This window comes from Stegostoma tigrinum, chromosome 1 (assembly GCF_030684315.1).
Source record: "Stegostoma tigrinum isolate sSteTig4 chromosome 1, sSteTig4.hap1, whole genome shotgun sequence".
Lineage (NCBI taxonomy): Eukaryota > Metazoa > Chordata > Chondrichthyes > Orectolobiformes > Stegostomatidae > Stegostoma > Stegostoma tigrinum.
Window position 1 is genome coordinate 30,352,483 of NC_081354.1, and position 18,787 is coordinate 30,371,269.

The 18,787-nt window shown below is 41.1% G+C and overlaps 1 protein-coding gene across 2 annotated transcripts in view; it reads right to left on the minus strand.

Annotated features, from left to right (window-relative positions):
• The window catches only part of intu (inturned planar cell polarity protein), a 139,877-nt gene extending 121,758 nt beyond the window's left edge, over positions 1-18,119 (minus strand). The window contains exons 1-2 of one of the 2 annotated variants that reach the window (XM_048536370.1): positions 17,274-17,378; positions 5,493-5,822 (exon numbers count right to left, since the gene is read on the minus strand). In XM_048536370.1, coding sequence (XP_048392327.1) covers positions 5,493-5,644 — 152 coding nt within the window. In that variant the 5' untranslated portion in view covers positions 5,645-5,822; positions 17,274-17,378. Of the gene's footprint in view, positions 1-5,492; positions 5,823-17,273 lie in introns of both variants that reach the window. The other variant, XM_048536378.1, reaches the window with a different exon arrangement.
• Between the last annotated feature and the right edge of the window lie 668 nt (positions 18,120-18,787).

Genomic DNA, 18,787 nt, shown 5'->3' on the forward strand with positions numbered 1-18,787 from the left:
ACCTGCACATCTTTGGACTGTGGAAGGAAACTGGAGCACCTGGAGGAAACCGATGCAAACATGGGGAGAATATGCAAACTCCACACAGACAGTCGCCCGAGGGTGGAATCGAACCCAGGTCCCCGGCTCTGTAAGGCAGCAGTGCTCCATGTAATCCTAAAACTTCAGAAACTGTTCCAAAGTCATATTGGATATGAAGCAGTAACTCTGTTTCTCTCTCCACAGATAGTGCCAAACATATTGTCTTCGTCCAGCCCTTTGTTATTATCAGGCAAATCAAAGTAAATCAAATATCCCTTCTGTCTACTAACACTCAGCCAATTTCTTATCCAAGTCAACAATTCTCTTTCAATTCTATGAACTTTAGCAAATAGTCACTCGTGAATTACCTCATCTATATAGATTTCAGCAAAGCATTCAACAAGGTTCCACATGGTAGACTGGTTAGATCACATGGGTCCAGGGGAATCTAGACAATTCAGTACAAAATTGGCTTGACAGTAGGTGGTGGCAGAAGGTTACTTTTCAGACTGGAGGCCTGTGACATGCCAGAAGGATCAGTGCTGGGTCAACTGCTTTTTGTCATTTCTGCAAATGATCTGAATGTGAATACAGGAGGTATGGTTTCTAAGTTTGCAGATGACACCAAAATAGATGGTGTAGTGGACAGTGAAGGAGATTATTTTAGAGTACAATGGATGATCAGATGGGCAAATGGGCTCAAGAGTGGCAGAGGGAGGTTGATTTAAATAAATGTGAGGTGTTGCATTTTGGTAAGGGAAACCAGGTCAGGACTTGTACAATTAATGGTATGACCCTGGAACTGTTGCTGAACAGAGAGATCTAAGGGTGCAGGTACATTGTTCCTTGAAAGAGGAGTCGTAGGTAGGCACGGTGCTGAAGAAGAGGTTTGATGTGCTTGCTTTCATTGGTCAGAACATTTGAGTATGAGTTAGGGATGTCACGTACTGGACATTGTATGTGGTATTCCAAAAGTAGCCTCAGCAATTTTGGCTGCCTTTCTAGTGGAAGAACATTGTTAAACTTGAGAGGGTGTTGCGAAGATATAGACAATAGACAATAGGTGAAGGAGTAGGCCATTCGGCCCTTTGAGCCAGCACCACCATTCATTATGATCATGGCTGATCATCCACAATCAGTATCCTGTTCCTGCCTTATCCCCATAACCCTTGATTTCACTATCTTTAAGAGCTCTAGCCATCTCTTTCTTGAAAGTATCCAGAGAGTTGGCCTCCACTGCCTTCTGGGGCTGAGCATTCCATACATCCACCACTCTCTGGGTGAAGAGGTTTTTCCTCAACTCTGTTCTAAATGGCTGACCCCTTATTTTTAAACTGTGTCCTCTGTGTCTGGATCACCCATCAGGAGAAACATGCTTCCTGCCTCCAGAGTGTCCAATCCTTTAATAATCTTATACGTCTCAATCAGATCCCCTCTCATCCTTCTAAACTCAAGGGTATACAAGTCCAGTCGCTCCAATCTTTCAATATACGATAGTCCTGCCATTCCGGGAATTGATCTTGTGAACCTACGCTGCACTCCCTCAATAGCAAGAATGTCCTTCCTCAAATTTGGAGACCAAAACTGCACACAATACTCCAGACGCGGTCTCACCAGGGCCCTGTACAGCTGCAGAAGGACCTCTTCGCTCCTATACTCAATTCCTCTTGTGATGAAGGCCAGCATGCTATCAGCCTTCTTCACTGCCTGCTGTACCTGAATGCTTGCTTTCATTGACTGATGTACCAGAACACCTAGATCCCATTGTACTTCCCCTTTACTATCTTGATGGAGTCAAGTTAGGTAATCTGCCTTCTTGTTCTTGCCACCAAAGTGCATAACCACACATTTATCCACATTAAACTGCATCTGCCATGCTTCCGTCCACTCACCTAGCCTGTCCAAGTCAACCTGTATTTTCATAACTTCCTCCTCACATTTCACACTGCCACCCAGCTTTGTGTTATCAGCAAATTTGCTAATATTACTTTTAATGCCTTCGTCTATATCATTAAATATATATCGGAAACAGCTGCGGTCCCAACACCGAACCTTGTGGTACCCCACTGGTCACCGCCTGCCATTCCAAAAGGGACCCATTTATCACTACTCTTTGCTTCCTGTCAGCCAGCCAATTTTCAATCCAACTCAGTATTTTGCCCCCAATACCATATGACCTAATTTTTCTCACCAATCACCTATGCGGGACTTTATCAAAGGCTTTCTGAAAGTCCAGGTACACTACATCCACTGGTTCTCCCTTGTCCACCTTCATAGATACATCCTCAAAAAATTCCAGAAGATTAGTCAAGCACAATTTCCCCTTTGTAAATCCATGCTGACTGTGACTTATCCTGTTACTGCCACCCAAATGAGTCGCAATTTCATCTTTTATAATTGATTCCAGCATCTTTCCCACCACAGACGTCAGGCTAACTGGTCTATAATTTCCTGTTTTCTCTCTCCCTCCTTTCTTGAAAAGTGGGACAACATTAGCCACCCTCCAGTCCGCAGGAACTGATCCTGAATCTATAGAACCTTGAAAAATGATTACCAATGTGTCCACGATTTCTAGAGCTACGTCCTTAAGTACCCTGGGATGCAGACCATCAGGTCCCGGGGATTTATCTGCCTTCGGCCGTAACAGTCTATCCAACACCATTTCCTGCCTAATATAAATTCCCTTCAGTTCGTCCATTAACTTAGGTCCTTCAGCCACTATTGCATCTGGGAGATTGCTTGTGTCTTCCCTAGTGAAGAAAGATACAAAGTACCTATTCAATTCATCTGCCATTTCCCTGTTCCCCATGATAAATTCACCCGTTTCTGACTTCAAGGGCCCAATTTTAGTCTTAACCTTTTTTTTCTTTTCACATACCTAAAAAAGCTTTTACTATCCTCCTTTTTTTTGGTCAGTTTTCCTTCATACCTCATTTTTTCTCTGCGTATTGCTTTTTTAGTTATCCGCTGTTGCTCTTTAAAAGGTTCCCAGTCCTCTGGCTTCCTGCTCATCTTTGCTATGTTATACTTCTCTTTTATCTTTATACATTCCTTAACTTCCCTTGTCAGCCACGGCTGCCCCTGTCTCCCCTTTTGATCTTTCTTCCTCTTTGGAATGAGCTGATCCTGCACCTTCTGCATTATATCCAGAAATACCTGCCATTGTTGTTCCACTGTCATCCCTGCTAGGATACTGTACTATTGAAGTTTGGCCAGGTCCTCCCTCAGAGCTCCATAGTTCCCTTTATTCAACTGCAATACTGACACTTCCGATTCTCCCTTCTTCCTCTCAAACTGCAGATTAAAACTTATCATATTATGGTCACTACCTCCTATGGCTCTTTTACTTTGAGGTCCCTTCAAGTGTAAGCAACCAGTCCAGTCTATACTACAGTGATAGTTGGTATACACTTCTTGCCAGTGTTTATTTCTTTGCCAACACTTTTTGACTTATTTTGAAAGAAACAGCATTTGGCCTTGTTCTCTCATTGTTGACAGGAAACAACAGGTTCTGATTTTCCAACGTCTTTTGTCATGCGTGATTTCAGCAAACCAACTGCTTTTGTCAAATGATGCTTTACCATGACCAATGGTAAAGAACTCTGTCATCGAGTAGGCCACGTTCCAGTGTGTTAACAAAAACTGACTAAGTCTTTTAGATAGTGATCCTTGTTCTCAAGTTACCGTTAAGACATGTTTCATTGAACAAACCTTTCTGCCAACCATTTGTGGCTGGCTGTAAAAGGGGGTGATCTGATATGCTGAATTCCACTCTGCTTTAGATAACACAAACTCTCATGATATAAATTGTGGACCATCATCACTACCAAGTTGTTCTGGATACCAAATACCGCAAAGCTCTCCCCCAATCTTTCAACCGTTTTCTCCAAAGATGTCATCTTCATGACGGCTACTTCACTCCATTTAGTATGAACGTTCAACCAGTGAAAAACATTCCCCCTTCAAAAGAGATCTGGTACAGTAAATATTAATTCTGCATGGGCGTAATGGTGTTAGTGGAGGTAGTTTGCAAACTTTTGCACAAATAGCATATATTCCCAACTTCTCATTTTTTGAATTTAGCCCTGGCCACCAAACATAGGCAAAAGCTATCTCCTTCATTCTGAAAATGCCATGTGAGGGAACATCACATCACGTATTCATGCCAAGAATGCTTATCTGTCATTCTTCAGTATTTTGGTGGAGATTTCCAAGAACTGAGTTTCAATTGAAGAGACCCTCAAAGTTCTCCTTCCAATAAAAACTAACAGCTTCACTGTCCTTGATGAGTGCCATTCTGTGCTTAGCTCTTTTGAGTAGGTCTTTGCATGTCCAGGCAGTAAGTCTTTCCCTCAGGTTTAGTGGTGTTTCCAGAACAGAAATGCCTTGTACTTGCGATTTACTATTCAACACATCACTTGGGTCTGGTCATTCTTGTCAAATCAGTCTTTGTATTTCTGGCACAGAAAGCTAGAGTCTCCTCACAAGTTCTGTTTATGATAAATTTAGCATCGGATAAAACACTGGACATTGTGGTTCCTGTTCATTGAGTATCACTAGTATAAACTGATTCACTATCACAAGTTCAAAATTACAATATCATCTTCCACTTCTGTCATTTTATCCCTGAACCAATACATTTAGTTTACTTTGCACAATTACAGTCGCACTGCATTGAAGTCAGCCTCATTCAAGTCTAAAACTAAGCTGTGCTTTTGAAAGCGAGAACCACAAATTATCTGTTAGTTGATCATCAGCATTAGATGCACTGTTCAGCTGTTAACTAAATCTGACCTTTTACCCATTAAAACTAACAGCATAGGAGGCCATTTAATACTCATGGGAAATTAAACATAAAGTACCCATTTTTAATCAGACTACTGGTTGGCGATGCAAACCGTTCAGCAAATTGTGTATTTGTGCATTGCAGACTGATTACAAATTTGTACCAAATTTTCTAAATATTTTTCTAACAAAACCTGTATCATTAAACCGCCGTTAAAGCTGTATATTTTGCAGTAACAGGAACTTGCTAACACCTTCCATTTGAAAATTCGGCTATTAAGTTACCACCAAGAACAAGTATTGCATCAGGACGCAAGACGTACGATATTCATGACAAACAGCATTCGCATTGAGCATCTACTTTTCTAAATAAGATATTACTACTGAAATCAGCGAATATAATTTGCTACGTCCGGTGATTCTGTAATCTAGCAAAATCCCCAGACAAATATTTATCATAGTTATGCCAAATCTCCTGAACATCATGTTGCTATAAAATGCAGCAATGCTACTGTAAAGTAGCAAAACTACGTTGGAAACTTGCATCTAGCATCTGCCGATGCTTGTAAAAAGATTTTTGTCGATCTCCACCTCAGACACCAGTCTATTTTCCTGCACTTTGACAGTATTGTCACGCTCCGGCCGACGTGCAGCCAGCGCCCGCCGCGCTTCAACGACGAACTTACAGCGAGGAGCACGAGTCCGTGTCGGCGGTGAGCGCCGCGGACGACGTTGACTCCGTGTCACCCTCACTTTCCGGACTCGCATCCTCCAGGGTGTAAGGCGTCTCGTAGCTCTGCTCCCCGGTGCCACCGACGCCCATAGTCCGGGAAGACATCCCGCCTCGTCACTTTGGCGGAAACTCCGCCGTTCTCCAGGAGAAATAAGACATCAGTAAAACCAATTGCCTCAGCACACCGCCATGTTGAAAGCATCCGGGTTTCCAGGCCCCACCACGTGTCGGGCATTCTCCTGCCGTGATTGGCTTCAGCTCGGTAGCCATAGAAACGAAGAAGCTGTTAAAGTGGAGCAGTTGTCACCGATAAGTCATAGAATCATACAGCATTGCCCAAGTTTTACTGAATTGATGAGTTTTAATCATTGATCATTTTCTCTGTAATGCTTAATCGTGAGCACAGAAACGTTCATCAAAACTCAATAAAGGTCCATGAGGTCACCTTTTCTAAAATCATTTTGTTTAACACAGGTATGGCTTAATCCTCGATACTCACCTCAGACAACAGCACGCGTCAACAATAAACACGATAGAAATTTTATTCAGAAACTTCTGAGATATCTCAGACAATTCGACCCCTCAAGGTACATTTGTTTTTATTAATCTGAAAGAAACAATTTAGCATCGAGGGGAGACTATTTGGCGTTGGACTAACGTCAAACTCGTGCGTGCATCTTAAGACTTCAAAAGATTCAGTTATAAATTTGAACAGAAGTATTATTTGGATTACTTTGCTTACTCCAAAGTCACATTGGAATTTAGTCCGCATTTACTCTGTTATCTTTGGGACAGCAGGGATATAAATTCCCTCTCATGATCATTATATGTGGTTGTAATATTAGACATCATTAGAGTCCGTTTACGTAGACAACATTGTAACCTAGTGAATGAACATGCTATTTCGGAGACAGATTTATGGGACACTGATGTACAAACATGATATTAGTCCTGTTTTTGGCATCATAACAGCACCAAAAGGTACCCTGGATGTTTACAAATTCTGTCTCCATTCATATCTATTCAATAATATCACAGGAAATTTGCAGCCACATCTATTAAAAATATATTTTATGGCATACTTTTGTTTCAACTTGATGATATTATGCATTTTATACTATACACACACTTGTAGAATCATAGAATCCCCACAGTGTCAAACGAGGCCATTTGACCCATCCAGTTTGCACACCCCTGAAGCAGCATCCCACCCTATCCCCATAAACCCACTTTTACCATGGTTAATCCACCTAACCTGCACATCCCTGGAAACCACAGGGCAATTTAGCATGGCAAATCCACCAAATCTGTACATCTTTGGACAGTGGGAGGAAACTGAATGATCAAACTACTTACGAAAACTTGACAAACTGTAATTGTGAAATCTCAACAATGATGGTGCTTCACTTTTACATTTCCTAGTTTATTAACCTGCACTGCAGAAAGATTGCTTTTGAGTAATCCAACATTTGCAGACTTGTCCCAACTACATGTACCAACTGAGTCCATTGCAAATAGGACTAGATTCTAAATGTACAACACTATTAAAGATTGACTAGCATAGATTTTGCTGCATTTACACATAAACATCCAGAATACATTTTTGTCACTCAAGTTCCAAATGCCCTCAAAAATTTCTTTGTCACTCTTTCATGGAATTTAGTATGCAGCCTTGTAGCTATGGTAATCACCTAACAGTGCAAATTATGTGAGCGTAAATCTCACAATGGAAAGTTGTGAAAAAGTAATACTCAATAATTCTGGTCAGGCACCAACTAAAAAGACTGTGGAAGATGCCAACATGTTGTAAATCTGAATTGTATAGCAGTGTCCAGCTCTCCAAAATGCATAGGGTCAATTGGTAAAATTGCTCTTAAAACTGGTCGAATTGCTCTGGAAGTCAACAGGGGAAACCAATTAGAAAAAAAGTTACCAGTCTCCATGGAAAACAAGCTGTGGAGCTGGATGAACACAACAGGCCAAGCAGCATCTTAGGAGCAGGAAAACTGACGTTTTGAGCTGAGACCTTTCATCAGAAATGGGGGAGGGGAAGAGGGTTCTGAAATAAATAGGGAGAGAGGGGGAGGTGGAACAAAGATGGATAGAGGAGAAGAAAGGTGGAGTGGAGACAGACAAGTTAAAGAAGCGGGGATGGAGCCAGTAATGGTGAGTGTAGGTGGGGAGGTAGGGAGGGTGGATAGGTCAAGGGGGCAGGATGAGGTTGGCAGGTAGGAAATGGGGGTGCAGCTTGAGGTGAGAGGAGGGGATAGGTGAGAAGAAGAACAGGTTAGGGAATTGATGATGACCTGGGCTGGTTTTGGGATGCAGTAGGGGGAGGGGAGATTTTGAAGCTTGTGAAATCCATATTGACACAATTGGGCTTCAGGGTCCCCAAGCGGAATAGGAGCTGCTGTTCCTGCAACCTTCGGGTGGCATCGTTGTGGCGCTGCAGGAGGCCCAGGATGGACATGTCATCCAAAGAATGGTTTATTGGCTCCATCCCCGCCTCCTTGACTGGTCTGTCTCCTCTCCACCTATCTTCTCCTCTATCCATCTTCGATCCGTCTGCCTCTCTCTCCCTATTTTTTTCAGAACCCTCTTCCCCTCCCCCATTTCTGATGAAGGGTCTCGGCCCATAACATCAGCTTTCCTGCTCCTAAGATGCTGCTTGGCCTGCTGTGTCCATCCAGCTCCACACCTTGTTATCTCGGACTCTCCAGCATCTGCAGTTCTTATTATCTCTGATACAATTAGATTAGATTAGAGTAGATTCCCTACAGTGTGGAAACAGGCCCTTCGCCCAACAAGTCCACACCGCCCCTTGAAGCATCCCACCCAGACCCATTCCCCTATAACCCACACACCCCTGAACATTATGGGCAATTTAGCATGGCCAAGCCACTTAAACTGCACATCTTTGGACTATGGGAGGAAACCGGAGCACCCAGAGGAAACCCAGGCAGACACAGGGAGAATGTGAAAACTCCACACAGACAGTTACCCGAGGCTGGAATCAAACCTGGGTCCCTGGCGTTGTGAGGCTGCAGTGCTAACCACTGAGCCACCGTGCCGCCCTAATACCACTCTCCATGGCCTGATATCTTTTGAAAGGAGTTGCTCCTTTCATGTTTGCTGCTGATAGGCTCACTAGTGCTGAAGGGGAACACCCTGTGGTGGGAGAAGGAGCAAGGTGACAAGTGGCTGTGAAGAAGACGAGTGAATCTTGGATGGGGAGTCTCAGTCTGCTGGACAAGGCTGGGGGACATCAGTCTGCCAGAGACAAATGAACCCTCAGGAGGAACAGATGGGTTGCCAAACAATGTAAGTCCTGGGTGGCTAGAAAGGGGAGAGAGAAGAACTAAATAACTCAAATTTAATATTTAAACACAAATCACAACTGAACTGGTAAGGACTGTACCGGTGCAAAAGCAGGCAAAAGCAAACAACATTACATCATAATATTCATAAAATGCTGTGGTGCAAAAATGGGCAATCAGCAACATCTGATAAAGAAAGAAAATGAGATCTAATCAAATTCTTTCCTCAAAAGGTCCTTCTTTACTTCTAATTACCTCTTTCAAAGATACAAAACAAAAAAAATGTACATAATAGTATTCGGAATGAAAATTACAGAATGCCTAGTTATAGTCTTCTGACCCTCCTGTAGCAAATTAACAAACCCTTCCTATTCACATACCAGGACTGCTCTCTCATTAGGGCAAGATGACTGGAGGTGGCTTAGCCTGAGGGTCACTACGCTTTAGGCAAGGGTAAATATTAAGCACAGTTTTCCTGGTGATGCAGGAATCAAACTAACTGTCAGTTAGTTTAGTGCCTGGGCATTCTTGTCCTCCTTGTATCTGGAAGTGATGTCAAATGACAGGAGGATTGAAAATTTTTCTTTTGATGCAAACAGAGATATTTACATATGTTTTCACATCATTTCTTGCAAGTTTGCATTTTTGTTTTTCAGTTAGTAACATGGATTTTCTGTATGCCTGAAGTTAATAATTACCATGTAAATATTTCCATAGCCTCTCTTCCAAAACAGTTTTTTGAGGCCTAGATTTAGAATTATTGTGTCTTTTCGTGCATTATTTGATTTTTGTTTACGTTAGATTGTCTTGCAGCACAGCAGGGTAAATAACAGATCATTAAATTTTATTAAAGATTTCTAGGACTTTTAAGAAACCTTAAGGGAAACATTCATGGCTTACAGAGGTACGGTTATTTTCTAAATAAAGTTTCTTGGCTGAAGATGACTGGATAGACAGTGCTCCTGAGACAAAGAAGGCTCTGATAAACAAGATTACCTTAGAGTGAAGTGTTAATGTTAGTCACAGATCAGAAGTGTTAGGATAAAACCCTGAAGAGATAAAGTTGAGTACAGTCATAGAGTAATAGAACATAGAACATAGAACATAGAACAGTACAGCACAGAACAGGCCCTTCAGCCCACAGTGTTGTGCCGACCATTGATCCTCATGTAAGCACCCTCAAATTTCTGTGACCATATACATGTCCAGCAGTCTCTTAAATGACCCCAATGACCTTGCTTCCACAACTGCTGCTGGCAACGCATTCCATGCTCTCACAACTCTCTGCGTAAAGAACCTGCCTCTGACATCCCCTCTATACTTTCCACCAACCAGCTTAAAACTATGACCCCTCGTGCTAGCCATTTCTGCCCTGGGAAATAGTCTCTGGCTATCAACTCTATCTATGCCTCTCATTATCTTGTATACCTCAATTAGGTCCCCTCTCCTCCTCCTTTTCTCCAATGAAAAGAGACCGAGCTCAGTCAACCTCTCTTCATAAGATAAGCCCTCCAGTCCAGGCAGCATCCTGGTAAACCTCCTCTGAACCCTCTCCAAAGCATCCACATCTTTCCTATAATAGGGCGCCTAGAACTAGACGCAGTATTCCAAGTGCGGTCTAACCAAAGTTTTATAGAGCTGCAACAAGATCTCACGACTCTTAAACTCAATCCCCCTGTTAATGAAAGCCAAAACACCATATGCTTTCTTAACAACCCTGTCCACTTGGGTGGCTATTTTAAGGGATCTGTGTATCTGCACACCAAGATCCCTCTGTTCCTCCACGCTGCCAAGAATCCTATCCTTAATCCTGTACTCAGCTTTCAAATTCGACCTTCCAAAATGCATCACCTCGCATTTATCCAGGTTGAATTCCATCTGCCACCTCTCAGCCCATCTCTGCATCCTGTCAATGTCCCGCTGCAGCCTACAACAGCCCTCTACACTGTCAACGACACCTCCGACCTTTGTGTCGTCTGCAAACTTGCTGACCCATCCTTCAATTCCCTCGTCCAAGTCATTAATAAAAATTACAAACAGTAGAGGCCCAAGGACAGAGCCCTGTGGAACTCCACTCACCACTGACTTCCAGGCAGAATATTTTCCTTCTACTACCACTCGCTGTCTTCTTTTGGCCAGCCAATTCTGTATCCAAGCAGCTAAGTTCCCCTGTATCCCATTCCTCCTGACCTTCTGAATGAGCCTACCATGGGGAACCTTATCAAATGCCTTACTGAAGTCCATATACACCACATCCACAGCTCGACCCTCATCAACCTTTCTAGTCACATCCTCAAAAAACTCGATAAGGTTTGTAAGGCATGACCTACCCCTCACAAAGCCGTGTTGACTGTATTTGATCAAGCCATGCTCTTCCAGATGGTCATAAATCTTATCCCTCAGAATCCTTTCTAACGCCTTGCAGACGACAGACGTGAGACTTACCGGTCTATAATTGCCGGGGATTTCCCTATTTCCTTTCTTGAAGAGAGGAATTACATTTGCCTCTCTCCAGTCCTCAGGTACAACTCCAGTGGAGAGCGAGGATGCAAAGATCTTCGCAAGTGGCGAAGCAATTGCATTTCTCGCTTCCCAAAGCAGCCGAATAGAGATATACAGTACAGAAACAGACCCTTCAGTCCAACACGTCCATGCTGATCAGATATCCTAAATAAATCTAGTCCCATTTGCCAGGATTTGGCCCATATCCCTTTAAACCCTTCCAATTCATATACCCATCCAGTTGCCTTTTAAATGTTGTAATTGTAACAGCTTCCACCGCTGCTGGCAGCTCATTCCATTCATGCACCACACACTGCGTGAAAAAGTTGACCTTTAGATCCCTTTTAAATTTTTCCCCTCCCACATTAAACCTATGCCCTCTTCAACTACCCCCCACCTCGGGAAAAAGAGTTCAGGAAGAAGTTGCATGTATTTATCATCTATGTGTCAAATTTCCAAATGATTTAAACTCACTGAAATGTTAGAAAGAATAATTCTGTTGTATTTTGGGGTATTGCATTGGGAGTGTGTTTTCAGTACTATACAAAAGCTGTTGTTTTTTCCCCCAAAGTTATAAAAGAATGTTTTGGGATTAATGGAATTATGCTTTTACTGTAGGTTCTTTAACAATAAAACAAGTTAATTAACTAAAGTAAAATCTGCAGCACTGTATGCTTATATTTCAGCAAGATATTAATTTGTTAAAACCAGAAATCAAAATATGATCCATCAAGCCAGATTTTAGTCCAGCATCTGATTTGTCCAGTAATAAAACCAGCTGGGACTCTAACATCTTATTTTAAAGCAAAAGTAACAAACAAGCCTGGCAATCGTAGGCCAGTTAGCCTAACTGGGAAGTGTTTAGTGACAGCAAACTAACAAGTTTGCACTTATAAAAGTGATAATAAATAAGCTGGTTTTGGTATTTGAAAAACCAATCATGTTTGAACAACTCAATCAAGTTAGTTAATTGCAGAGTGAGTTGATGTTGCAGAATCATAGGATCATTACTGTGCAGAGGGAGGCCATTCAGCCTATCATGCCTAAGTGGCTCTCTGAATGAGCAATTCATTTAATTAATTCTCCTGCCTCCCCTATAACTCTTTTCAGAAAGTAGTCTAATTCCCTTTTGAAGGTTTCATTTAAACTAGTCTCCAGCATACTTTCTAGTAGTGCATTCCAGATCTTAACCACTTACTGCATTTCTAATATTGCTTTTGTTTTCTTTTTGCAAATACTTTAAATTACTGCCCACTCTTTCTCAATCCTCCCTATCTGCTCCAGATTCAAGATTTTTGAAAGCTATCAAATCTTTTCTCCCACTCTTTTTTACCAAGGAAAACAGTCCTAACTTCTCCGATCTATTTTCCAAACTGATGTTCCTGAGCCCAAGAATCACTCAAAAGTCCATTCCACACTCTCAAATGCCTTAGCATCCTTTCTAAAATTCAGTACCTAGACCTTTGCAACTCTCAATTGAGTCTGAATCAGCTTCCTATACCATTTTAACATAACCTTCTTGCTCTATATACTTTATTAATAGGGGCACAAAGTACAGATGTCCTAGGCTTTATTAACTGCAATTCAATCATTTGAAAATGGAATTATATAAATAGCAGAAGGGGAGGGATTTGCAGGTGTATGAGGCACAAGAGCAGGGGAGTGGGAGTAATTAGAATTAGTCCCCCCCCCCCCCAATACCTAGCATAGCACAGATATGGATACAATTAATTGAATGGACAACTTCTGTTCCGTATCACTTTCTGATTCTATTTCTTGCCCTCACTATCAGACACTCAACCTGAATAGATGGAATGTAAAGAAAATGCACTTCTGCCATTGTTACTGATGGAGATTTAGTGTATTCATCTTGTAAATGGCTTTCTGTTGTATCTCGTTCACTAGTTCATTCCCATTTGTGAAAAAGTACTCTCATTCTTATTGCTAAGTATTTGGTAGTACAGCAGCCTATTTAAGTTTATCCAATACATTGAAATGTATCTTATGTATGAACTCACAATGATGCCTTTTAGTGTCATTACCTGAATTGTGTTACTATTGAATGCTTTTATCTTCACAGCGATACAATGTATCATAATGAGCTAATCCCAATGTAGGTTTTGTGACTCTATCAGTAACATTTACATTCTACCAATTCAGGTCAAGTATCTGAAAGTAAGGGACAAGAAATAGAATCAGGAAATGATACAGACCAGAAGATGGCCATACAATCCATTGTTCCTGTGTTAGTTATTTGTAATAACCATCTTCAATTACTCCTCCTCCCTTGCTGTATTAAAATAATTATAATTTACAAAGAATAATGAGGACAGTTACTCTAAGTTTATTGAAAAGCAGTTGTACAAAGACAAACTTTAGAAATTAGAAAGCAGCTATCATCAATGCTGAAAATCTGAAACAAAAACAGGAAAAGTATTTTCCTGAAGAAAACTACTCTTGGACCTTTCTCTTTACTGCTATTACCACACCCTATCCTTTTTGTACTAGGTACCTTTAATGTTCTCCTGAATTTCTCTGATGTTCACTTGCTCCTATCTATGTTTTACTAAAGTATTAACCCATCATTTTTCCAGTTATCTCTTCAGTTCTGAAGAAGTCGTATTAGACTTGAACTGTTGATGGTTTCTCTTCACAGTTGCTGCCAAACCTGCTGAGATTGACCAGCACTTTTTGCTTTTACTTCAAACTTAGAAATTGCTGGGACTATTTTGGAACTTTCTAAACTTAACAAAAGCGAGTTTGTCTTATCAGTACTCTATGAATATTAAAAATCTCATAAGCACTTGGGTTCCAAATAATGTAGCGCTGTAACAAGAGACAGATGAAGTGAGAGTGAGTTACACTGTATCACTGGTTCATGCCACTCTAAAATGGTACTGGAAACCAATATGTGCACAAAATGGCCACAAACAGTAATTCCAATAAAAAGGCCAGTTGATTTGTTTTTGCTGGCAAAGGAAGCAACGTTGAAAAGGAAGCAGAACTCCCTTTTCCCTTTGTACCTGTGCCATTGAATCTAATCTGCCTACCTGAGCAAGTAACTAGGACCTCATTTCATGTAAAGAGCAGCCTATCAGATACAACAGGACTTTTCAAAGACAGCACTGACTTTCTTACATGCATTAGAACTGAAATACAAAATATTCCAGGCTGGTTGAAAAAAACATCCAATTCCAATCCCCAAAACTTGGGCATTTTTTTCCCCAATTGCCTAAAGCACCAAACTAGCCAATGCTTCCATACTAATAGGTAATGCATTCTTAGATTTTTGTTTGCATAGGAAACTGTCCGAAGCATCAACATTATTATGGATAGCAATTTAATAAGGGTGACTAATCTCAATTGTTAAATTTCATAGTCTACTCCTTTAGTATTATAACCAATTTCACACTTTAAATTCTGTTATCATATTTGCAGTAATTTGATCAGCTCGACTGTATAGAACATAATTTCATCAAGTAAACCCACTGTAAACCAGAATAATGATCCACAATAATAATAAAATGTGAGGCTGGATGAACACAGCAGGCCAAGCAGCATCTCAGGAGCACAAAAGCTGACGTTTCGGGCCTAGACCCTTCATCAGAGACTTTTGTGCTCCTGAGATGCTGCTTGGCCTGCTGTGTTCATCCAGCCTCACATTTTATTATCTTGGAATCTCCAGCATCTGCAGTTCCCATTATCTCTAATGATCCACAATGCAGGGCAGTTCATTTTGCCCGAGGTAATGCCGTATTATCACCCAGATACCTTTTATTGCATCACGTATCTCTCGATAATGATGAAGTTTCAAATTGATGTAATGATTGAATGTAAAAAACATTAAATCAAATTATTTACTTAAATGTGAAGGTTAACGTTTTAATATACAATGTAATACATACATTAATGCCGTTAGAATCCGGTAGGAAACCGTCTAACGGACGTTTCGGAACTTAGTGCAAATATGCTTGCTCCCATCATTAAAAACAAATGTTTATAACATTACTAAAATTACTAATACTGCAAATACTACTAATTAAGTAAAGGAGGCAATGATCACTGACAAAGACAGGAGTTACTAACAAAGGCCCTTTCATTTTAATGTGAATTCCAATGGTCAAACATTTATGCGGACCTTTAGAAAGATGCCAAATGACCAAAATGGGAAAAGACATTTCTCCCGAATGTAAATATGCACAGAACAACTTGTTACTTGATTCAAGTGGAGACGATCATGGATCCGAGGGCAGGCGCCAAAAATATGGAAACGTTGTCCTTAATATAACCCACTTAGTACGCCACAAAAATCTAAAATCTTCACCCTGTCCCTTGAATCAAGGTATACGCTAGTTATCAAGCACCAAATTCACAACTCAAAACATCGCTGTAAGAACTGTTAATATATTTTGACCACCATTAGCTACCAGAAAAAAAATGGTTCCAAGTTAACGTGAAAAGATTTCAAATCGTCCCGAACGCAGCGAGATTCTCTCACATAAAGGCCACTAGTTTTTCACTCGGTTTCATTTATTTATTGTTATTCAGAAAAGTTTTGATGGGCAAGTGGGTAGGGATGATATTGTCAAAGACACACGAGTTCCTTAATTCTCAGGCACAGTAAACGGAGAGATTTTAATCACAGAAAGGCTAGCTCCACTCATCTGCTCGTTCAACCGCAGCTCTGCAATTGTCTTTCTTCTTGCAGTTATCCAATTCCCTTTTTCGAAAACCACGATTGTATCTGCCTCCACCATATTCCCAGGTTCTAATTTCCAGATCCCAAACACAATATATATAAAAAAAAAGTCTTTTGCCAATCTTATTAGTGTATGCTTTTTGGGCTAGGACGTTTATGCCAATGGAAATAGTTTCTCTCCATTTACTCTGACTCGATGACTCGAACACTGCCATTGATTATTTTAACCTTTTCCAAGGAGTGCAGCTCTAATTCCTGTAATCAGAAATCCCTCATATTGGAACCATCTGCTAAATCTTTAGTCTTTCACATAAAACCAAGGCAAGCGCCAAGAATTAGACACAATGCTTCGACGGAACCAGAGATTTACTTTGGAAAAATGTTGGTTCACGAGAACGTTAAAACATCTAAACTCAACTGTTGGTCAGCAAAATGCATGGAGTGGTGAAAATAAAGTCAAAAATAAACCTACTTTTCCCATGATTATTTTAACTGAAGCTGTGCCAGTCGTTTGCACTAGCTCAGACTCTTGCCTCCAAAAGAGGAAAGCAAATAATGTGTTTTATAAACCGTTGTAAACGTTACATTTACGCTGATTTTAGCTTTGAGGTTGACATTCTTTGAGAAGCTGTGGCAGATTCGGGATTTCAAATTCATAAATGTAGCTCTGCTTCCTCCCCCGGCTGTTAGGCTGAGACATTATTATTGACCCCGCAATTGGATTAACTTGAGAGTTGAGCAGGCAGGAAAAGATCACTACAACAACGCAATACGACCTGTTATTTAAAGAAAAACAGACTTGTCACCTACTGCGTTTTGTGTAATTTGGCTTGCGTTGCATTTGTGCTCCAGGCACACACTGTATTTGCGTTTAACATTAGAACATTAAACAAAGCAGAACTGATCTCAATTAAATAAGCTGTCATATTTCAGCAGAGGGGATTTTTTTTTACGGAACTTAAAAGAAATCTCCAAGTCACGAGAAATGGCTGCACTGTTCGTTGAATTGCCGGAGCTTGGTCTTTTCTAAGGACATGTTCAGATTTCGAGGGAATTTCAGAAATGTAAAATCCAGTCATCAAATATCCTTGACGTAATCTTCGAATTATATTTTGGGAAATAGTGGAAAACTAATACCGGTTTAAAGTCTCCGACATAAATCATTTCCTTTTTTTAAAAAAAAATTCTATTAGATGTTACTCTTTATTATGCTCACCTGTGAAAAAGGATACTCTGAACCGAATCCAACTCATCCAGATTGCTGGCAGGTTTTGTGATACCGTATCTCTCACTAACATGGAACATTATTCGCTTCAGATCATTTTTTTCAGTTGAAGGTATGGATTCCACCAGGAAATATCACTTTAACAGTATGCAGCTCCCATTATTGGGTTGAATTGTACTATTTTGCAAAGTGCGGAAGAGAATGCCTGATCTCCACATTCCAGATTTACAACTTGCCGAGTTTGTAACTATAGCTCGTTCCAGCCGAGCTGCCCTGCATGTTTTCTAAAGATTCAGAGGGGATAATCTTATCCTCGAGAACCTGTCAACGAGCGTTTTTCTTAGTCTCACTTACTCAAGCGAATAAAAGCTTCCTCTCGCCTGAGTGAGGTTAAAGTTCAACTGTCACTCACCCAGGGACACAGCTCCCCTAGTTCTTTGAAGATTTAGTCCCGAGAAAGCACTAATCCTCGCAAACACAGCTCTTGAAAGCTCGCGAAATGTGGGAGAAATAAACGCTCTCACTTTCCAGTTGCAAAGGAGCAGGTGGGAACCGCAAGCAAATCCCACTCGTCCAACAACATCTCCGGGGGTCTTAATGCCCGACCAGGATTTCACACGCTGTGTTTCTGCCTCATTGGCATTCAACAAAACTAAATGCTTATGGATTGGTCAGAATTAATGTTCCCTCTTTGTTGAAAGCCAGCTACTATAAAGATAAACCAACAACATAATGAAGATAAAAATTGCTTCTAATATATTGCAGATACGATTAACTCAAGCCAGTTGCTTGTAATGCAGACAACAGCCGACTTCATGATGCCCGGCTATTTGAAAGACGTTGTCATGCAGTCTCGCCTAACCACAGTGTTCATTAGCTGACATATGATGGGATGGGGTGGTGGCGTAATACGTTAAAATAGCGGAGAACGTTGTTATATTGCCCTCTATGCTGGAGAGGTGGAAATAAAGTTCTTTAATTATGGCTGTCGGCACTCAAGCATATGTTAGTCCATTTTAGTGCGATGCAGAGCTCAAAACTGTAATTTGCTTACGCAAGTTAAAATTGCCTGCATCTCTTTAAAAAGCTGTATTGTAGCTAGAGCTGCTGCTGACAGTTGGGCAGGAAATCAATTCGATACGGGGAGTACAGCTATTAGAACCAGGAGGGTGCGGGCCCCGGGCAACTCACATTGTGTCGGAAGGATGGCGAAACCCCTTTCCCAGTCTACACCGAAAGTGTTCAAAAGGTGAGAGAGGAGGTTGGAATAGTCCTTACTCCAGAAAACATGCAGAATAACTCTTGCTACAGACAATAAGGGGAGGGGTCGGACGATCTACATGAACTGAAGAGGTATCAAATCTCATTTTTCGCTTTGAGGGCTTCCAAAGGAATGGTCTAGTTAAGGGAGCAGACGGACACATGCTCACATTTATTCTTAGGAAAGGCGCACAGAAATAACTATGATCAGCGGCTTGAAGGATGATAGTAGCTCGGTAACATCC